General features: G+C 45.9%; 1 protein-coding gene across 5 annotated transcripts; it reads left to right on the top strand.

The window, feature by feature from the left end:
• The first annotated feature begins 815 nt into the window (after nt 1-815).
• LOC308412224 (glutamine-rich protein 2) lies at nt 816-18,167 on the top strand. 5 transcript variants are annotated; one of them, XM_080906396.1, is made up of 18 exons: nt 816-1,342; nt 4,453-4,533; nt 5,494-5,571; nt 5,700-5,762; nt 6,428-6,833; nt 7,424-7,512; nt 7,622-7,684; nt 9,341-9,625; nt 10,287-10,409; nt 11,496-11,564; nt 11,827-11,991; nt 15,040-15,158; nt 15,578-15,643; nt 15,745-15,846; nt 16,345-16,492; nt 16,627-16,738; nt 17,027-17,137; nt 17,415-18,167. In XM_080906396.1, the coding sequence occupies exons 1-18, from the start codon at nt 1,016-1,018 to the stop codon at nt 17,543-17,545; spliced, it is 2,538 nt and encodes an 845-aa protein (XP_080762522.1). In that variant the 5' UTR covers nt 816-1,015; the 3' UTR covers nt 17,546-18,167. The 5 variants fall into 5 exon arrangements, with proteins under 5 accessions (XP_080762522.1, XP_080762523.1, XP_080762521.1 ...); XM_080906397.1 differs by having other exon boundaries at nt 6,425-6,833; nt 9,341-9,610; XM_080906395.1 differs by having other exon boundaries at nt 6,425-6,833.
• Nucleotides 18,168-21,510: the final 3,343 nt, after the last annotated feature.

The raw sequence follows: 21,510 nt of genomic DNA, 5'->3' as shown, positions 1-21,510 counted from the left end.
TGATGGAAACTGAAACTCAAGAAAAAATCTAAAAGAATAAGACATCTGTGAGCTATATCAGCTCTGTGATATGAATGATTTTCACAGTGATTTCAGAGCAGACGGTGATGATGTGAGTCTGTGTTTTTCTTCTCTACTTATAGAGACTTTGGCTGCGAGTTATTTGCCTTCAAATATGTCCTTTTATTGTTCATTTTATTATGGTACTCATTAAATAGCTCCCCTGACAAATCCTACCCATGCCACATAAAAGAATACGAAAACCTGATGCAAGTGATTAAATCTCATTTTCAACAAACCAAAAACTCAACAATCAGTTTCTCCGTGGAAGCGAAGTAAAGCTGGAAACTGAAGATAAAAGTGAAGTGTAAACTAAAAACGATTAAAAAAAATAAACTCATCCTAAAATAGTCCCGGACGTGCTTTCGTTTCCATTCGAGAGCTCTCAGAAATCCGCTTTTCCTCAAGACAGCCTTTGGGCTGCTTGTTGCCTGGCAACAATCAACGCTACGAGCTTTCCAACGTGGGACTGCCGCGCGACGCGACGTCAAGTAAGAGTAAACGGTCAACACCACATCCGGTTACCGTCTTAACAATAAAAGTATAACTGGTAAATATTGCTGGCAAGATTCACAACAGAGCCGAAAGACGTGGCGCTAATCTGCATATTTATATAATAAAACCGGTCATGTTAGCATGATTAAGATTTTTGTTTCCACAATACGGGTTTTAGTTTGCATTCAAACTTTATTTTGAGAGGTCAGCGTTTGTGCATCCGGCAAATATGGCTAGCTTGTTAAGTGGGGGTTGCTGTTTTCTGTTGAACGTGACGAGATTCCAGCACAAACCCGAGATTACCGCCGCTGGTGGGATGTCTGGCTGAAACACCGGAAAACCGACTCTAGGGAAAGACCACTGACACTTGTAATTGTTTTTATTATAAATACCGGGTCTTGAGTAGCTAAGGTTTGAGCTAACGTTAGCTTCACGGTAACGGTTTAACGGTCCGTCAAACATGTCGGAGGAGGTGAGTCTGTACGACCTGCTGAACCTATCCATCGGGACCCCCCAGAAGTCCTCCGTGAACTTCGGCGCCCTCCACTCGCTGCTCCTCGCCATGCTGAAACAGCTGAATCTCCGGGAGGTGAAGACCCGGTGGAGGGACTCCTCTCCGGGTTATTGGAGCCCTGATCTCACGGCGGCAGAGAAGGAGGTTCAGGTGGAGGTTCAGCCGGACACAGACTTCCAGAATCGGGCAGCGACTCCCTCATGCCCGGGCCCGGTCCCCGACCAGCTGAACCTCCTTTCCCGCATCCAGACATGTGAGGACGGCCTCTCTAAGGTGAAGTACTCAAAGACCACCTTAAAGAAAAACCACCTGTGATCACTGAGAAATACATCAGAATCTGTATGATGATATACAATCAGTGGAAGATTAAATATAAATTCATACACTTCATACATTTAAATGGAGAAACCTTGTGCTCGATGACACTGTGTTCATAAACAAAACAAAATAATAAAACAGAAATATTCCTTCACCTGAAGTTAAATGAGCAGGAAGGCAAAGTCACCCACTCAGTGGCTCTGATTCACTCTTAAACAAACCAGTTATCGTTCGTCATGTGTCATCCCAACCACCTGAACACAGAGTTTTCGAAGTAAAGAAAGGTTTGGTGCCCGTTTCCAATAAATCAAATTACCGAGGTTGACCTCAGTGACCTCACAACCAATGGCCACCCAGTAATAACCATGGTTCCCACAGTGTGCTGGGCACCAGTGTAACACCCATAACCTGCAGTCACTGTCCTGTGTTTGATGAATTGTTAGAAATTACTGTCTGCTTAAAAAACAACAGTTCCTCAGTTTATGCTCCTTTTCTGGCAGTGCTGAGAACGCAACTTTATTAACATCTGCAGCGTGGACGTGTAACAGTGATTAACAGGCAGTATGATGTGGTGACACCACACTACTGTCGTGGTCTGCCTGTTGGTACCATGTATTAAACAATCATCACATTTTTGCGCTCTGGGCCGCTTTAACTGCGCTGACACCTGTAAACGTGCGTGCGCCTGATTTCTTTGGTGGTTTTGTCGCCTTTTTTGCATCTTAAAAAGAAAGAAATCCTTGTTTTTCGAGACACCGAACATCAGTGCCAATGCTGTTGCCTGATGTGGTGGGTGATGCAGTAATGTTCAGAGACGAGCTAAAAGACTACATTTGTTTGTTTTTAGTGAATAGGTATTGTTTTCCTGCACAAAGTGAGAATAAAGAAACAATAAAGCGTCAGTAAAGACGACACACTGTAGATAACTATATGACGCTGCCCCTGACCGTGGCCCAGCGACTTCTTCTCTTCTTCCATGTCTGGCTTGCAGTGGTGAACATTTCAGCATATTACTAAGCCGCTGATGATAGAGCAGAGCACAATGGGAGATGGGCGCCACCCTGACATCTCAAATGACCCCGGAGTGTCCCCGTTCAGGTTTCTGCAGAGCTGCCGCCGGCAGATGAGCACATACATCATCATCAGGCCGCCCAGCAACATTTTGATCTTAAAAACGTCATGCAGCGTGGAGGACGTTAAAGGTCGGAGGTGTTTGTGGTTCACACGTTGCTGCCTCCCCCTTCCCCTCCTCCTCCGCCTTGCACTCTCCTCTCTGCGTGATAGGGGGTAATTAGTCCCCTGCAGAGATGCCTCTGGTTGTCAGGGGATGAATAGCTCTCAGGTGAAGAGCGGGACACCGAGCAGGTGCACGGAGGTGCGGCTGAATCATTCATGTCCTCTGTGGGCTCGGCCCGGGTCAGCTGCTGTTTCTGCTGGCGCGCCCTCTTCATCCGGCTGCATGACCTCAGTGTGTTCTCCATGTGAAAGGCCGGACGGCAGGCATCACCCATTAATCTGACAGACAGCTGTTTACCTGAACATGGCTTTTGGTGCATCGGGGTTGGGGGGGGTTCTAGTTAATGAGTGACTGATCTGAACGAGGCTGGAGTGTAACCAGAACACAGACGGAGCTCGGAGCCCTCACAGAACTGTTCCGCCATGTTGGCGAGTCTTTTTCCTAAATCAGTTTGAGAGACATCAGCAGGTTCTCGTTATTTAGAGAAGCGGTTATGAATATTTTGGATATGCAAGTGATAGGACTTCATCTAATGATGATTTCATAATGTTCTCCATTTACTGATTGAGTTTTTGCTTTCTGAACATTTTGGTTGTGCTGAGTTAAAGGCCGCCACCAGCCATAACATAGACTGTAGATAAATGATGGACAAAGCTAATGTGACCTGCTGGTTTTGGTCTCATTTTTGCCAGAAGAGACCATATTTGTTCCAGAGCGAGCAGCGTGGGAGACTGCACAGGAGCATCACACTGACTTGGATACCTGCTGATCAGTGCTCGGTAACATCCAATTAAAATCCTCAAATTTCACCCAAACTGGAGCTCAGACTTGTTGGACTGCACAGCAGCCTTGTTAGCCAAAAGTCATCCCAGAAAGCAGCGAATCAGAGTCTGTGTTTTATACCAAAGCATGAGCGTCGTAAAGCTGAGCAGGTAGCTTTGGTGCTGAAAGCGAACCAAGCAGCGGGAGAGTTTTCCCAAAGCGTAATGAAGAATCCGGATTAGCTGTATGGGAATGTGATTTGTTTTAAAGTGTTCGAACCGTCCCGATGACCCCGGACACAAGGTGAGGCTGCACTCATTAACCAGCTCTGAGTCACTGAGGCCCGAGCCGTGGGGGGTCGCCATGCATCACTCGGCACATTTGACACAAGTTAAACAGCAGCTCGCACACAGCTCAGGAATTTCCTTTGCTTCGGCGTGAAAGGACAGATCGAACCGTGTCCGTTTGCTCTGCAACACACCTCACGCCACCCCCACAGGAAGTGTAAATGACCCGCAGGTCAAAGAGCCGATCATCAACCCAACGCACTTCACGCTACATCCATCAAATTAAATTAAAAAAATAACAACATCAGAGCACATCAGCTTCCCTATTCTGATGATTTCTCTCATTATTGGACAATTATTGTACTACAGCAGTTATTTCATAATGTACGTCACTGCCACACATGGACATCCACAGAAAATGAGTCCAGCATCTTGTACCACTAACCCAGGCATCAGCAACCGCTGCTGTGACAGCGCCAGTATTCATCCAGATCATCCATAATCTATATCTAATCCATACATCAGCACAAATCGCAGGACCAGATGCGAGATAAGAAAGAAAAACCAGTTTTAAAAATCTCCCAGATCAGTGAAATAGCAGAACAGACACGCCCCCACCCACACATCTGACTTCCTGTGACAACTCCTCTGCCAATCGGTGAGCAGAAAACCACCAGGCGTCACCTTTTACACACCTCCAGGATGAGAAGCAGTTTTTTTGTAGTGAAAATGTGAAAATGTGCGGCGTACTGATTCGAAGCTGTGTGCTGTGTCTGCAGTCGACGAGGCTGATCCTGGACCTGAACGAGCAGAACGAGCGTCTGAAGGAGCAGATGGAGGAGCTCTGGCAGCAACACGAGGTCGGGCCGTGCACAGCGAAACACACCGCAAACACCACGACCGATCAAACAGCACAAAGAAATAACACTGAAACGTTTTCAAATGATTACAGTCAATTAGAGCAAAAACAAAAAATCACAAACGCTGGGACAGATTCTGTCACCTGCACCGATTCCAAGCTGCTCTGATGAAGCTCCACGTACGGACGCTGCTGACCACAAACCAGATGGTCCCGCTCCTCTTCAGCCCGCAGGACCATCTGGAGTGAGATCGGGCCAAATTCATTAAACATTTTTAATTATGTTTAATTTTTCAAACTTATTCTATGAAACTCTGATCCAGGTTTTATGGAAGTGCTTCTACTTTCAATAATCAGAAATCAAACAGTCAGTCAGAAAACTCAAAGAGCCTGATATACTTTATTTCTACTTTATACTTATTTAGATATACTTTATTTCTACTTTATACTTATTTAGATATACTTTATTTACTACAGAAGTAATATTAGACACATCTTATAACGGCATCACTCAAATAAACAAAATGAAACATTTTAATGTGGTAAAACATGACACACAATAAAGGAGCCCAGTTTAACAGAAAAAATGAAATACGCAGAATAATAAAGCTCCATAAACAAAAAGTATAATAGAAACCTGCAACTAGAAATAAAACAATAAATAGAAACTGTCAGAAAAAAAGTTCTGGTCTGACTGGATAGATTTATGAATCTGAACCACAGAAAGTTTCTCTGCTGTCCAAAAGTCTCAGTCAATGTTCAGCTGAAGAAAAGAGCTCATCATCATAGCAAATATTTCATGTATGTTTGACTTTTAGTGGCTCTGCAGGGAAACACGCTGATTCTGAGCCACGCCGTATTTTCAGCGTCTTCTCGCCCTCAGGCCTCGGCGATGGAGCTCAGCTGATGCTGGATGTGGATTCGTGGGATGTTCTGATCTCTCCCTCTGTCCTGTGTTCAGATGGTCGGTGACGCTTTGGGGACGGCCGCTCGGGTGGAGAGCTGCTGCCACCGTGTGGACGCTCTGGAGGAAACTGTGGTGAGGGTTTGTCTGAGGGGAGGATGTGACACTGTTTAAACTGTTGGCTACTGGCTTCTGTGTAATAATGTAATTCTGACAGTTTAATGAGGACATGCCCAAACCTCGTGATTTCACTGTTGTTACAGAAATCTCTGAGGGACGCAGTTCTACCCGGCAACAGAGAGGGCGAGACAGAAAAATTCCAGAAGGTGAGAAAGAAACAGAAACTTGTGTTTCATCAGAAACAGACGAGCTTACAGCCAGATGTTTAGAGTCCTAAAGTTATTTTAGTGTCAAGGAAAGCAGCCATGTTTGTGTGCAGAGCCGAGCTGAGGCCTCAGCAGGTGATTATTTATCAAGAAACAAGAGGCAACAAGCCAAACAGGCGGATGTGACATGAAATTTTGCTTTTAAAGAAGGTTCTTTAATCAAATTTAGATTAAGTTGGGGCAGATGTTCATGGGAATCTGATCTCTTTGGCATCAAAGAGAAAAAAATAAAAATCCCAGCTCTGCTGTTTTTATTCGAACCATCCATATCACACGTCTCTGTTTTGGGGTTAATTTGATCTTCACCCGTCTGTTTATTATTGAAGAACCTCTGCGGCTCACTCCCAGCTCCATGTTTTTATGCTTGGCCTCTGCTTTGTGTGATTAAGAGGTTCATAATAATCCTTCTTAATCTCACCCGAGCTTTGGTGCAGCTCCAGAGTTTTCCCTGAAACAAGCTCTTTTAGCTCCACTCCCACTAAATCAGCTTGATTCTGATTGGCTGCCCTTCCCTGCTGTGTTCCTGACCAGCGGTATGGATTCGAGTACAGTGTTGATATTTGTCTGCAGTTTCAGAGTGTTTGTCTCGGACTTCCTCACAGGAGCCTGGAGATTCAGGGGTCGATAATCAGCTCGTGGCAGCCAAACAAACCTCCTCGCCTTCCGGCAGTGACCTCACCGAACCTCCTCAAAGCAGCACACCTCCCTCCTCCCACCCCAACAAGGTCACCGTTGGACCAGCAGCTCCAAGTTCTCCAAATAAATCCGAGTGCTCTTCGGTCCAGTCAGGGCCGCCTCCACAGGCTGGTGTTAAAGCAGACTCTGCTGGTAAACCTCCAGCTTCAGATTCCAACTGCTCCACACCATCCACAGAGGCAGTGGAGGCCCTGAGGAGTGTGAGCCAGCTGCAGGAGAGGCTCGTCCAGGTGGAAGCTCACGTAGCGGTGTTAGAGAAAGGAAAGGCAGACCAGAGTCAGCTGGCTCAGCTCAGAGAGCTCATCGCCACCAAAGGTGACGCCATACAAGCTGTTAGAAAGTCTCTCATGAACACAGCTCTCATTTAAAGTGTTCAGATCACAGTGTGAGATCTGAAGTCATAGCATGAAGAATATATTAGAGCTGCACCAACCTTTGATTTTATTTTATCTTTCTTAAATGTTTTTACAAATTATTTTGTTTAAAAATGTCTTAGCCTCCCAAAAATCTATCAGCAGAATGTGAAGAAACAGCTGCTATGAGTTTGTGCCCGAAACATCTGTTGTTGTGTGGCCACACTTGTGTGTAATGCCTAATTGTACCACAAGGTGGTGCAGTCTTTCTTTAACCTAGTACGTCAGCGAGAGCACTTCTTGAGGGAGCGGGTATAAAGAACACACACATCCCAAAAATGTAACACCCCTCCTGGTAAAACACTGCCCCCAGTGGTAAAAGTTCAAGTAAACTTTTATAGGTATTTACAGTAATTACTGTAATTTATCCTGTAACTATTATTTGTACATATTACAGCTCAAACTTCATGGAATGAATGAGAATTTCAGCACTTTTAGAGCATCTGATTTCTGCTCCCAGACTGCGATGCTGATGTTATGTTGAACATTTAGGTTCCCATGGAGACGCGTTCAGTAACCTGATGGATCAGCTAAATGAGCAGAGAGGTTTGATAGACCGCCTGATGAGCGACCGAGGAAAGGTGAGTAAGAACCAACCGGAACAACCCTCTCCTCCTCAAACATCAGCACAAACGCTGCCGTGTCACTTCCTGTCTGTCTGCTCTGATGGTTAAATTTGTCCGTCTGAAGCTGGACGCCTTGGAGGACATGCTCATGAGCCTGATGAGCCCACACAAAGAAAGCGCCTCCGAGGTAACTATCGAGAGGGCGGGGTTACAAGTGTCAGAGAGGGCGGAGTCAGAAGCTTCAGAGAGGGCGGAGTCAGAAGCTTCAGAGAGGGCGGAGTCAGAAGCTTCGGAGAGGGCGGAGCCAGAAGTGTCAGAGAGGGTGAAGTCAAAGGCAGATTCAGAGAGGCTGGAGCAAAAGGAAGCTTCGGAGAGGGCGGAGTCAGAGGTTTGCAGAAGAGTGGGTTCAGACAGCGAAGGTTACCGAGAGCTCAGAGAGCAAATATCCCACCTCAGGTAAAGACACACAGGAGGGAGAGCCAGTTTTACATCACCCGACAGAAGTTTTAAAAGGAGCCCTGACCATAAATATACATATACAGCTTCCTGTAGTAACACCAGCTCAGCTATTTTAAGCTCGCTTTAACTGTTTAGAGAAAAAATGGCAAATTTAGGAGAAAAAAGTTTGAAAAATTTCGAAGTCTTGGCTTGAAGCTGAGGGCAGTGAGAGAAGCGTGAACGTGATGTAACTGAGGATGTTACTCAAACTGCCCCTGCAACACGAAGGCAGTCGCAGCTACGGAGGCGAGAGGATCTGTGTATGCGTTTAACTCTGGCCCCGCCCACTTCGCATCACCAGCAGTTATTTCGTCCTTTGCAGCCGGAGTTGTTAAATGTCAGTGTCCTTTAAGACCGAGTTCATCACCCAAGAGCTCCTGAACCAGCACTCCTGCAGCGCCTCGAGGCGACTGTTGTTGGGATTTGGAGCTTTATAAATAAAACAGATTTTTTTACAGCCTAAACGAGGGCGGTGTTGTGGTGACAACGATGATGGCGCCTGACAGAAACTAGACCTAAAACTGTTATTTTATAATGAATTCACAAGAATTCACCGACTTTGTTATCAGGTCGGTTTCATGTTCACGTGTAAACACGATCAGTCTTTCCTGTCACAGAGGAAACACTAGTGGGATGCAGTTTGTAGCATCATTGCGTGCATTTCTGGCCACTTCTTCTTCTGACATCATTTTTTGAGCTGCCTGGAAGAGAATGATCCAACTTGCAGAGAGAAACTCGTTAAACGCGCTGAATCAGGGCTCCTTTTAGTCTTTCGAAACTTGTCAGGAGTTTTATTCACCCGGGTCACTTTAGTCGTTGTGCTTTCATGATGGCGCCCTCGTGTCCAGGACGCGTGTGCAGTGGCTGGAGGAGGACGTGAAGCAGACTCAGTGTGAGGAGAAAGCGGCAGACCAACAGCTACAACGTCAGGTCAGGCAGGAAGTGCTGAAGCTCAGGAGGCAAACTGGCGCCACCTACAGGGAGGGAACGGAACAGCAGCACACGTGTAAATAGCGAAGTCATAATTTAGGAGTTTTGTTATGCTTGGCACATTTGGAAAAAACAATCAGAAAAAATATCAGAAAAGTTGTTTGTTTTGGTCAAGGAGCCGCGTCTTTAGTTTTCGGTGTCAGGTGTTTACCTGTAGGTGGCGTCTGTTTCCTGAATGTCATGCAGGAGACATCATGTAGATTTCCACACTGTAAAAAGTCTCGAATGACATTGTGAGTCTGAAAACATTCCAGACAAAGCACGAGCAGAGGAAACAGAGAAACAGTCAAAGATGCCCTGGTGTTTCAGGCGACATGCATCAGCCTAATCTCAGTTCTTTGCCCTCCGACCTCAGCTGGACGACCTGCGGGGAACGCTGGAGGACACAATCTTGTCCTTCACATCTCAGCTGTCCACGAGTCTATGCGATGAGGCCGTGCAGGCGGAGAGTGGTGGTCCGAGCGTCCGTCAGAGCGAAGAGTGGTCAGCTCTGAATGCCAGAACAACAAACATTGGAGAGAAGCTCAGCTTTCTGTTCGAGCACTACCAGCAGCTGCAGGACGCGGTGAACAGACTGATCCAGCAGCAGGGCGGAGCCAGAGAAGGGCCGCCGCAGGACCGAGAGGCAAGCCAGAGCAGGGTGAAGCTAGGGAACATTTCAGATCTGCACGCTGGGTTTAAGAGAGTGCTGAAAACACCTGACTTTGATTTTTACCTTTTAAGGTCACGTCCAAGCTGCTCCTACCTTGGCTGCTGTTTTTAGATCTCTCCATAACTCACAGTCTAAGTACTGTAGGTGGCTAAAAATCTCACAACTTTCCTCATGATGTTCTTCCTCAGACACCACAGGAAGTTCTAGCTGGCTCTTCCTGGTGGACAGATTCGTGACGCTCAACACTGTGAGCGATGCGGTCCTCACCTGAGATGCCGTAAACTGCAGATTGTTGCAGACGCATCAAAAGTCTGCAGGGTTTGAGGTTTTTGATGAAACCGCAGAGCGTGCAGGGTACGAGGTCTGGATGGACTGCCAGGAAGTGATCTAAAAATAGCAGCAGTGGTGGAAGTGGCCCAGAGGTGCTCCAGGAGATGATGTTAAAGGGGAGGTCAAAGTCCTGGAACCTCGTCTGGAAACTAAACGTCACTGCTCCGATATACACAGAATACACCGGGGTTAAGCTGTCTGCAGGAAGATCTCTGATTCCTTCTGTGTGTGTGTGTGTGTGTGTGTGTGTGTGTGTGTGTGTGTGTGTGTGTGTGTGTGTGTGTGTGTGTGTGTGTGTGTGTGTGTGTGTGTGTGTCAGAACGTGGAGCTGGTGAACGGCGTGCAGCAGGCGATGCTGCAGCTTCAGGCCGACTGTAAGAAGCTAAACGAGACGATGAGATCGCTGCACGAAGACAGCAAACGCAAGCAGAGACACATCGAGGTAAAACATGCAGCGCGTTCCTCGTCGCACGTCATTCAGTCTCAGCTACCACAGCATCACACAACAGGAAAAAAACGATGGCGTTATTTTTGTGCCACTATTATGAGCGCACTTAAAAAACATTTGCAGGTGCAAGTGTTGCATTTTGAGGAGAAATTTTGAGCAAAGAAAAGCTAAATTTGAGTGAACAAAATTCATTCCTGCGTGCAAAAGATGTATTTCAGTGTTTGCTATTATCCACACACACACACACACACACACACACACACACACACACACACACACACACACACACACACACACACACACAGCAGCCCCTCTCGCTCAGTTTTTGCGCTCGCTCGCAATGTGTCGCTCGTGCTCTCAACATTTCTGCCCGTGCGCGCTCAACTCTTTCTCTACACCGTTATATTTGTGCCACAAAACCAGCCAATCACAGACTTGGATGCACAAAAATCTGATTGGTTGTTTTGGTCTCCAATCAGCTCAAAATGACGAAATGCAATATCCCAGAATCCATGTCGTCCAGAACTCAAGCGAGGCAGTGGCAGAGTTTGAAATATTACTCTGTCTGGGTCACAAAATAAACTTTAAGATATGTCTGGACGACATGGATTCTGGGATATTGCATTTCGTCATTTTGAGCTGATTGGAGACCAAAACAACCAATCAGATTTTTGTGCATCCAAGTCTGTGATTGGCTGGTTTTGTGGCACAAATATAACGGTGTAGAAAACCAGCATCTTAATATGAACTGTGATGACACTTTTTACTTTTAATTGAAGGTGTAAATGCACCAAAAAGAAACCAGTGTGAGACCACGGTGTTACTTACTGCTCCACTCAAACATCTCCACCAGAACAAACCGCAGAGGTAGGAGGTGCTGCGCCGTGTGCGACACGTGACGGCAAGAAAGAGTTCTTGAAACAGTCATTTAAGATTCAAACTGCAGGTTGCTCCCGAAACTGCTTTTATCCAAAGAGTTTTTCATCCGTACATATTTTGTCTTTATTGTCATTCTTCTAAAAATGTAAAAGTTGAATTGAACAGCTGAGGAGACGAGCTGACGGACTCTCGTCTCTGCAGGAGCTCTACAAGACGACGGAGGAGCTGGAGGTGAACAAGGCCGACAAGCAGATGGTCGAGAGTGAAATCGTGAGTTGGCTCATTTTAACCTCCCACCTGTGGGAGGAGTCAGACTCACCTGCTTTAGTTTCAGATGTTTGGGTGTGATCTGTCCCTCCATTTCACTGCAGGGCAACCTGCATGTGGCGAATAAAGCCTTGATTGATTGATTGATTGATTGATTGATTGATTGATTGATTGATTGAGACGTGTGTGAGGCGACTGTTTCAGGACACCTGTCGGCCTCCGCCTTCTCGCCGTTGACCTCCCGATTCTCCCTCTGTGCCCGTAGAGAGCAGACAAATCGGCCCTGGAGGGGAAAGTGAGCCGGCTGCAGCTCGACTCGGTGATGGAGCAGCTGAGCGGGATGTTCCACGAGCTGCTGAACAAGGTGACGAGTCAGGAGCAGGACTGGCACAAACTCATGGGCAAGCTCTCCACCGAGATGGAGTGTAAGGTAGGAGAGCCACGCCTGCAAACTCAAACTGATCCGAGATCAGAGGGAAGGGTAATGGGTTTAAATTTAAAAACATATTTTGTCTTTAAATCGTGACGACGTCTCTGCTACAGCTGTGACAGAAGCTGCAGTATTGGAGATTTTACGCTTCGGTCATAACAGGCTGATCCGGGGCGTCACATGTGTGATGTAGGGTTTTCAAATTAACACCACAGGAGCATCTGTTAAAGATCTCAGACTGTCTATATGTCAGCTTGGGTCTCAGACTCCGCCTCTCTGGGAACCATCTCCCCTCACCACACTCCCTGCTGGTGGCTGATGCCCTCAGACGTTGGTGTGTTGGTGGTTCTTGGTGTCTGGGGCTGGGCGCTCATGTATGTACCGACTCACTCCTGGTGGCTGATTGGCGGGGCCTGGCGCCTGTGGCCCGGCTGGGCCCCTTCCAGGGGGTGGGGTGCCCTCAGGCCTCTGGGCCTGAAGCTCAGTCCTCTCTGGCTCAGCTCACTGCTGGCAGAGCCCGCGGGCACGTCACTGCAACACCTCTGGCCTCTGCTCCGTGGCTGCTGGGTGACCTCTTGTTTGGGGCTCTCCTCAGCTCTTCCCAGGAGGGTGGCACGGTTGCCCCCCTGGTGGTCCTCCTTGGGTCCTTGTACTCTGGGGGCCTCTGGATGTCTGGGGCCTGGATCTCCTCCATACCTGGTTCATGCCCTGGGGGACGGGGCTATGGCTCCCCACACTCCCTAGCAGATCGTTGCATGGAAAACCTTTGGAATACAAGCGTGCTGATCCACACAGGTGTTCGCAGACACAAACTACACCTTTCTTGGCTGCTGCCTCAAAGCACATTGTGCGCTGCACTCTAAAAAGTAATTCAGAGGCTTTTAGTAAACATCACTATAAATATAAGTTAGATGAGCCTGATCAAATCTATGAATATCCTTTTAGTAATTATTTGAGTTTGATAAGTTGAAATAAATGTCTAAAACATTAACGTATGTGTTTGTGTTAAATTAAGGTATTTATTTACATTTATCTCAGACAAAAAATTCAGTATGTGGTTCACAGAATACCTTCTTTACATGTGCTTAATATTTTTGTTTAACATTTAATCAAAATATTTGAGAAATATGTATCTATACTCATCAGTATCTTGTACTAAAATCATTAATTATTCAAATCAATATTATTTATTGTCAGCAACTACAACTGAAAAGTAAAACATGATAACGTAGAGTAATTGAGTACCATGAGCCTTTTCCATTGTTTCGTTCATTGTGTTTTTTAAATACTCTGAGCGTTTGTGTTTGCGCTCCTGGTTTGACATTCATCCTTCAGGTATGTGAGGCTTTGAGCTGAAAGGGGAAAGGCTCTTGTCTTTTTAGTGCTTGTTTATTTTGATTTTTTGCCATGTTTATGAAAATTAAATTTTGTTTGGAAAAATGTCTAACATGTGGTCATCTTTCATACATGTATTATGAAAAACACAACTACATATTAGTTTGTCTGGTTTTTCAGACTTAGACTACCAGTGAAATACAATAACATTCATATTTGAATATTTGAATCTTGTAATCAGAAGGTTGCCAGTTCGAGCCCCGGCACCAACAGTCTCGGTCGCCTACTGGTGGTGGTCAGAGGGCCCGGTGGCGCCAGTGTCCGGCAGCCTCGCCTCTGTCAGTGCGCCCCAGGGCGGCTGTGGCTACAGTGTAGCTTGTGAATGTGTGGATGTAGTGTGAAGCACTTTGGGGTCCATAGGGACAAAGTAAAGCGCTGTACAAATACAGGCCAGTTACCATATTTAATATTAAGTACAATTTTGATCACGTTCAGTTTACAATATGAAGTAAATGGAACAAAACTTTGGATTAACTGACATCTATATTTACAGTTACATGACCAAGCATGTCAGTGTTATTTACTCAATTTTTTCATGTTTGTGTAAAACTACAATTATTCATTTCAACTTAATATGTTTAAGCTTTAGTTATTCAATTGATCAAGTATATTGAACAGGTTTGACCGGTTTCCAATCTACTCAATATTTTTAAGTGTAAAAGTGTTGCCTCAAAAATTTTAAGTAAATGTCAGTGTCCATCTTGCGTGCTGCACAATAACATGTAATATTTAGTATCTACTGTTAGCTACTGTTAGCTAGTTTATTGTGATGGTGCTGTATTTATTAAGATAAGATAAAACTTTATTAATCCCTCGGGTGGGTTCCTCTGGGAAATTCGGTTTCCAAAAGCACAGCACCGACAGAAGTTACAGAGTAACAGAATATTATACACACACACACACACACACACACACACACACACATATATAAATAAAATATACGAAGGGGATAAATAGAATAAATAGGAATAAAAATAAAAATACAAGTGAATTGCACATTTCAAGTATGGAGTCTATTGCACCGTTGACTATTAACAAAAGTATTGCACAGTGAGGTGAAGAGGCACTACAGCGTAGTTGTTCCCCCCTCCTTTGTCCTCCTGTCTCCCCTCCCTTATTATGTTGCTCTTTGTTGTTTGTTTTCTCTTCTGGTTTTTTTTCTCCATACAGGTGATCCAGCTGTTTTGTTTCTTTTTCTTTCTTCCCCCCTTCTCACCGTCTCTTCTCTCCTCTGGTTTTCTTTCTCTCCCTCTCTTTCTTTCATTCTTTCTCCCTGTCCTATCCCTCAGTCATGTCTGTCCCGTCTGTAACAACTGAAAATAAAATAAATACATAATTATAATAAAGGTCAATCAAATGGACCAATATGGCAAGGCCATGATGATCCACTTGGTAAAGTAAATCCTCTTGGCATCTTTCTTGGCCTTCAGACAACGATTCTGACGGCTAAAGATCCAAACGGGACAAAAAAAAAGATCTGAATCTCAGTGACCTCAAAGTCAAGGTGTTGTTGTTTTTATTAAGAAAACCAAAAGAAGGTGGAAATATTTTTATAATTTACTGGAAACTATGAATGCTAGAAGTTTTCTAGAATTGATTTTAAAATAAGAGTCATGGTTCTGATCTGATGGTTCTGATCTGGTCCCTCTGCAGCTGAACCGGATCGAGCTGGACTCTGTGAAGAAGCAGCTGGAGGATCGCTGGAGGAGCATCCACGAGAAGCTGCAGGCTCAGGCGGCGCCGGAGTACGAGGACGCCGCCGGGATCAGGAAGTGAGAACACTGCACTCTTACACGCAGTACAGCTCACGATCACAGGTGCTTCCAGGAGATCCAATCAGGAGAAAGAGGGCTTTTAGGGAGGGGCTAACAGAGATAGGATGAATTGAAGGATTATTTTGACCTGTCAGTCACGCACAGCTGCTCTGACAGACGATATATGTCCCTAACATTATTATTATTGTTAACATTATTGGCTTTGGTCTGAATGTCATTTGTTGCTAAATGTTCCATAATTAGCGTCTGACTGAAACATCTGCAGACAGTGTTTGTTCAGATTTCGTCTGAATCAGACACGTGAGGTAACAAAGAAGGAGGAGCATTTTTTATGAATGTCTTCAGAACATTTTAAATATGTGCAGCAGGTGAAGGGCTGAGAAGCACTGAAGATTTGTTCTTGTGTTTATTTCCAGACAGCTCGTGGAGAGATTCCACTGCCTCTCCTGCGACCGGCCCATCGTGAAGCACACGCCCGGACCGTGAGTGAACGCCTCTCACAGAGTACGTGACCCAAACCTCTGAGCTGCTGTCTGAACTCCTCCCCTCTCCTACATTTGTACCTTTTCTTTGAGGGTTAAAGGCATCTGGTGACGCTGCCCTCGTTTCCTGCATTCCCCTCGCACAAGTCCATCCGGCCGTTCACCGTTTACACCATGGAGCAGTTACGCCAGCACTACCGGAGGTGAGTTACCTGCACACACATGGTGAGGCTCCTCAGTGTCTTCTGTTCTGATGAGCCCCTGTCACCGCCTCAGCCAGCAGCCAGGCACCAACCGCTGCAGGTACGAGGCAGCTAAGGCGTGCAGGAGCAGGGAGCGGCTTCAGAGGAGCCGCGTCACCGCGTGCAGGCAGATAGAGAGCGTAGAGATGCAGGGACGGCCGCAGCACGGCGATGGCACGAACACAGCGCAAGGCCAGCAGTGAGTCAGGGCAGGGGTGGAGCTTAAAGTCTGCGGTTGCTACAGGGTTAACGTGGAAAGAGCAAGACTGTAATTTCATGCGTTCACTCGATCACTGAGTTTGAACCTCAGTGCTGCCGTTACCGTTCTGCAGCGTTTCTGAGGTGAAGCTACAGAAAATCAGCACGTACATGATGATGACGTCATTAGAGGTCAGTGAGCAGATCTGTGATTTCTGTGTTGATCACCGTTCCATTTCTCTGTCCTCACGCCTCGGGCAGCGAGCGCATATCTGAGCTGACGGATTACGGTCACCTGGCTGCGGCGCGGAGCTGCGGCGGGAGTCACCACACCAACGCTGCAGGCAGCCAGCGCCGTGGCGGCCCGCAGTACACAAAACTCCACGGTGAGGTGGACGGTGCGATGCAGGTACGTCTGAGGAAAACGGGCCTGAAACTGCAGCGAGGTCTTAAAGGTCTGTTTGAGGTTTCACAGTGTGTGTGTGTGTGTGTGTGTGTGTGTGTGTGTGTGTGTGTGTGTGTGTGTGTGTGTGGGTGGGTCAGTCGGAGGAGGTGGATATCGTTGGACTGGACGGGCGCATTTACAAAGGGCGCCTGAACGTCCCGGCCTGCAGGAACTCAGAAACTAAACTGCCAACGATCCCCACCAGAGACGGTAAACTCTGAATCCATCACACGTCACTAACGCTGCGTCACGCTCCGAGGGAAAAATACTCACATCTGAATAACACACAGGCTACACAACACAACCCCCAGCAAACACCTGAAGCTCGACTCCAGCAGACGTTTGCACGGAGTTCAAGTTAAAAATTCCAAAAGAAGCAGCCTGACAGCGCTGCTGTGAACACACAACAATGACACCTGGTTGTCATGGTGACTCCAGGTTTGCAGTGCTTGTTCTTCTTCGCTTTGGTCACATGTTCCACCTGCTCCGTGTCTGCAGGCGTGTATAAGAGTAAGGACAAAGCCAAGCCTGCTGCCTCTCCGGAGGTGGGACCCAGCACTCCTCTTCATCCGCCCTGCAGTCCCAGGAGCGCAGCGTGCAGCCGCTCGGGTGAGTCATTCACGCAGGTAAAGGTGTCATCAGTACCAGTTAAAACAAAAGAAGCTAAGAAGGTGAGGAACACCTCGATCTCTTCCCCCGGAGAGTAGCAGGAGGAGTGAGGGAGGTCTGGGAGTGTCTGTTGTTTCTGCTCCACCTTTAAAGTTTAAACTGAAGTGAATCCTTCTGTGTCGACAGCAGAGCGCCTGAGTGTCTGTTGCTTATTCATCTGATGTCTAAATGTCCTGCAAACACAAACCTGGCTCCTCCTCCTCTCCTTCCTCTCCAGCATCCAGCTGCTCCGGTCGTGATTGGCCCGTCTCGGCTCTGGGCTGTGCGTCTCAGAGCTCCATCGCTCAGGGTTCAGCTGCGGCTGACAGCACCGCAGAGCCTCCAAGCAACGAGCCCCTCAACCTGTAGGGGGCAGCGTCTGCCTCCATGTTGTGTTTAGTTTGCGAGTGCAGACAGAGGTTCGGGTAACCTCCTCCTGCTTATCGTCCAGACTACACATCCCAGAACCCCCCGTGATGTGGCTCTGTACTTATTTTTTCACTTTGAATATTGTTGTTAACAGATAATAAACTTTAGTGTGAATTTAATCACTTTTTAGAACATCAGATATTAAACATCAAACAGATGTTATTTATCATAAGTGAGCCACGTTTAACGTTTTATCTTAAAGGATCCTTTTGATGTAATTCACAGTAAAACGTCACCGAGTCTGTCTGAACATGGTCTTTGTATGTTTATTTGAAAAACAGAGGATTCCCTCTTAATCAAACCACCTGATCAACTATTGATTACTGAAATAATCAATAGTCTTTAAAAGGCTTCAAGAAGGTCAGGGGAGGTATAGAATTATTTTACCTTTCTTTCACCTCCACACCCATTTACTCACCTTAGCTCGTGTGATTAGATGGGGACAGTCCCATAGGACTTAAAGTCTGGGACTCTCCACCGGTCGCTCTTAGAACTGAAGAAGCTTCTGGAAACTTAAAGACGTCCAGACGCTTTTCTTTCAAAGCTCCTCAGAAAACCTTGTGTGTAGATATATATATATATATATATATATATATATATATATATATATATATATATATATATATATATATATATATATATATATATATATAGTGAGAAGGATCAGAAACACTGATCTAAACATGCAGAGCTCTCATAAAGCCTCGTGGGCCAGAGAAGAGTTGTGTTGTTGTCGTGTTGATCTGTCAGCGAGCCGAGGATGGTAAATGGTGTGTATTTGTATAGCGCTTTACACTATACACAATCATTCACACATTCAGGACTCAGCTGTTGCATCATGTGGGGAATTACATCATCACTACCAGCAGCAAAAGTACTTCCTGTTAACAGGAACACGAGGCCGCGAGCAGGAAGGACACGCTGATGAGTAAGTCAAGTCAAGTTTATTTATAGAGCACATTTAAAAACAACCAAGGCTGACCAAAGTGCTGTACAGTAAATACAGATAAAAATACAATAGAACACAATTTCGTAATAACACCTCGCTGATAAAAATAAAATAAAAATATATAAAACAAATAAATTAAACCTTTCTAAAAGCCAATGAAAAGAGGTGAGTTTTAAGAGCGGTTTTAAAAGTTTCTAGTAAATACAAAAGCAGGAGGGAGAGGTGCAGTTACAACTCCTGAAGCTTCCTGTCTTTCAACACATTAGGTCTGTGCTTCAGTCCAACTCCAGGCAGCCTGGAAAACCTGGGAACTCTAAACTGTTTTCCCGTCCTGGAAAACTCCCCAAGTTTATAGATCAGGACCTGAATAAAAAACACTGTAAATACACAATGTAAACATAAAGTCTTTATGAGGGTCAGATTTTTCTTTCCCCTCAGTGATGTTTTACACACATCGTGTCTGAAACCAAACTTTTACTCCCTTCATGCATTAAAGTCTCTGTGCAGAAGCTTTTAACGCAGACTGACTTTGACTTTTTCGTGCTTTCTTTTTAAACTACCAGTCACATGAGTGACTAACTGGGCTTTAAATCCAGGCGTCGTATCAAAGGCGCTGTCAGGTGAGGCTGTGGCATCAGAAGCTGAGTTCAGGTGTCAGCACGTTCAGTGTGATTCAGGAAGCCGGGTCAGTGTTCGTACACGGACATGCTGGCGTTCAGCTCACTCAAGCCTGGGCTGTGGCCCCTGATGTTCTGTTTCCGTTCAGTCGGGGTGCTGGAAGCCAACTGAGATTTCTTTTACATACGTTTATTTTCATTGGCAGCATTTAATATAAACACGTGTCGCCAGTGTAACGTGAGAGAAACTAACATCGGCCATCATCGGTCTCACACCAACCTGCCCTTTCCCTCCTGCTGCCACCCCGTCACTCGTCTCCACCTGGTCTCCAGGTGTTTAAACTCCACCTTCACCGTTCCACCATCTATTCAGTCCTCTTCTCCACCAAACCCACTGAGAATATGCTGTGAATATTTTGTCTTCAGCACCAGTGTGAGCAGACTGTGGTCACTGTAGGCTGACTGCTTCATGATGATATAATGTGGAAAAATGTATTTTATAACTGATCATTTGAAGGTTATGGCTGATGCCTGGCTAAGAGCCCAGCAGGGTTATTAAATGTGGCCAAGCAGGCCTTTAAAGTTCACATCAGTCAAGCGGAGGACGCTGTGAACTCGTCAGACTGGAGCCGCTCCAACAGTAAAAAGTTCCTGAAATCTCGTCCCGTTCGTGTAATGGCGTATCCTTCCTTATTTACATGTGTCACATAGCTGCGTTCGCTTCACTTTCAGCAGCGGCTCATTAATCCACGTTACTTTGGTTCTTACTGACTCTTCAGTTTGACACCCGGCCCGACCACATCCTTCCTCAAACTCAAATGCAAAGAAGTACAACCGTCTTTCTTTCGCTCTTACAGTAAAACTAAAATAGGTGTGGCGTGACTAAACACTGCCAAGAAAGACAGAAGAGCCCAGAGGAAGTACACATCAGAAGTTGTTTTATTAAACATATAAATACAAATTTAAACAAAGGAAGTGAAAAAAAAGTTCATGAGCGAAATCTCTAAAACAGAGTCGTGGATCAGAGTCTGTGAGGAAGTGACCAGAGCTAAAAACATCTTTTAATGACCCTTCGATCAGTTTGTAAAGTCCTCGGCTGGATTTGAAAGGCCTAAAATATGTTGCAAAAACAAGAGTAGGAGCAGAGTGGACAGGCCGGTTAATCCACGCTGCGGGAATCTCAAACAGAGCCTCCGAACCCCGCGGATCGTCGGCAACAACAAACCAGGCGGGAGGTCACCTTCCAGCCGCTCCTCATTTGCCTCAACTCCTCCAGAACGAGTTCAGACTGGAAAAAATTTGCCCTGAGGTCAGCGAACGCATCATCAGAGATAAGACTTTTAGGAAAAGGTCTCTTTAAAAGCTTGGACCCTGAAAGGCGTCCACTGACCTCCGCGTTTCACTGTGGAAAAGCTGGCGGCGGCTGTGCGATCCACCAACGACTGAGCCCATAAACCAAAGCTTTGGTGGGTTCAGTCGCAAATGTGAAATTTTGTACTTGGAAAAAATCTGATTTTCCAAGTTTTTTAAAGCCAAACTTGCGTTTACTGACATGATGGACTGGAAATCATTAAACTTTAAAAGGGATCGATCAGCCGATCATTAGTTGATCTTCAGTCCAAATGTTTCACGCTTAAACTTTTCCAACGACTCAGCTGTAAGACTGTTACATTTACATCTTTAACTCTAAATACTCGGTTACGCTTCCACCAGTGGAGCCGATCGAGGCTCCAACAATCGAACCAGTGTCGATTAAACTGTTAACGATTGATTAAGAATCTGTTCTTAGTTCATTTTAAGCAAATCTCTTCATAAAGTTCAGTTTCAGGGTTAACGCGTGGGCTCCTCAGAGGGTTGGATTTCTGCAGAGACGAACAGCTACAACCTGACACCATCGCATTAACCCAGACGAGTCAAACACGACGTGTTTGACTGTGGCAACAATTTTCCCACCATTTCAGCGCCGCGACGTTCTGCTGAAAGTGTCCTCGCTTTGTAAAAAGGAATTTGGCGTAAACAGCGTTTGGACAGCGTTACGTCACATTAAAGTCTGACAGCGTGCAGGCGTTGCCGTAAAGCTGAGCGTTTAGCCTGTTAGCTCACAGCGCTCGAGTTCCCTCGCATCATTTAAATCTGAGAGTCTCCGATGTCAGAGACCGACATGCCCCTCCTGCAGCGAATAAACGCTGTTCACGAACGGCTGATTGTCAGAACAAAACCTGAAAACTCCTCACTCCTCTTCCTCGTGACGTAAACGCAACTTTATTTTACTCGCCGTGACGCATGCAGGACTTGTCAAACAGGAAGTCCTGCGGAGTACATTCAGAGCGAGCGCGGGG

This window comes from Rhamphochromis sp. 'chilingali' (assembly GCF_963969265.1).
Source record: "Rhamphochromis sp. 'chilingali' genome assembly, chromosome: 15".
NCBI lineage: Eukaryota > Metazoa > Chordata > Actinopteri > Cichliformes > Cichlidae > Rhamphochromis > Rhamphochromis sp. 'chilingali'.
Note: the sequence above shows the minus strand (reverse complement) of the source record. Positions and strands in the feature narration are given on the sequence as shown.

Coding starts and splice junctions, on each gene's coding strand:
- LOC308412224 (XM_080906395.1), top strand. CDS start 1,016: ATGTCGGAGGAGGTGAGTCTGTACGACCTGCTGAACCTATCCATCGGG. Junction 7,513..7,621: donor TGATGAGCGACCGAGGAAAG/GTGAGTAAGAAC, acceptor GTCCGTCTGAAG/CTGGACGCCTTGGAGGACAT. Junction 7,685..9,340: donor ACAAAGAAAGCGCCTCCGAG/GTAACTATCGAG, acceptor CTCCGACCTCAG/CTGGACGACCTGCGGGGAAC.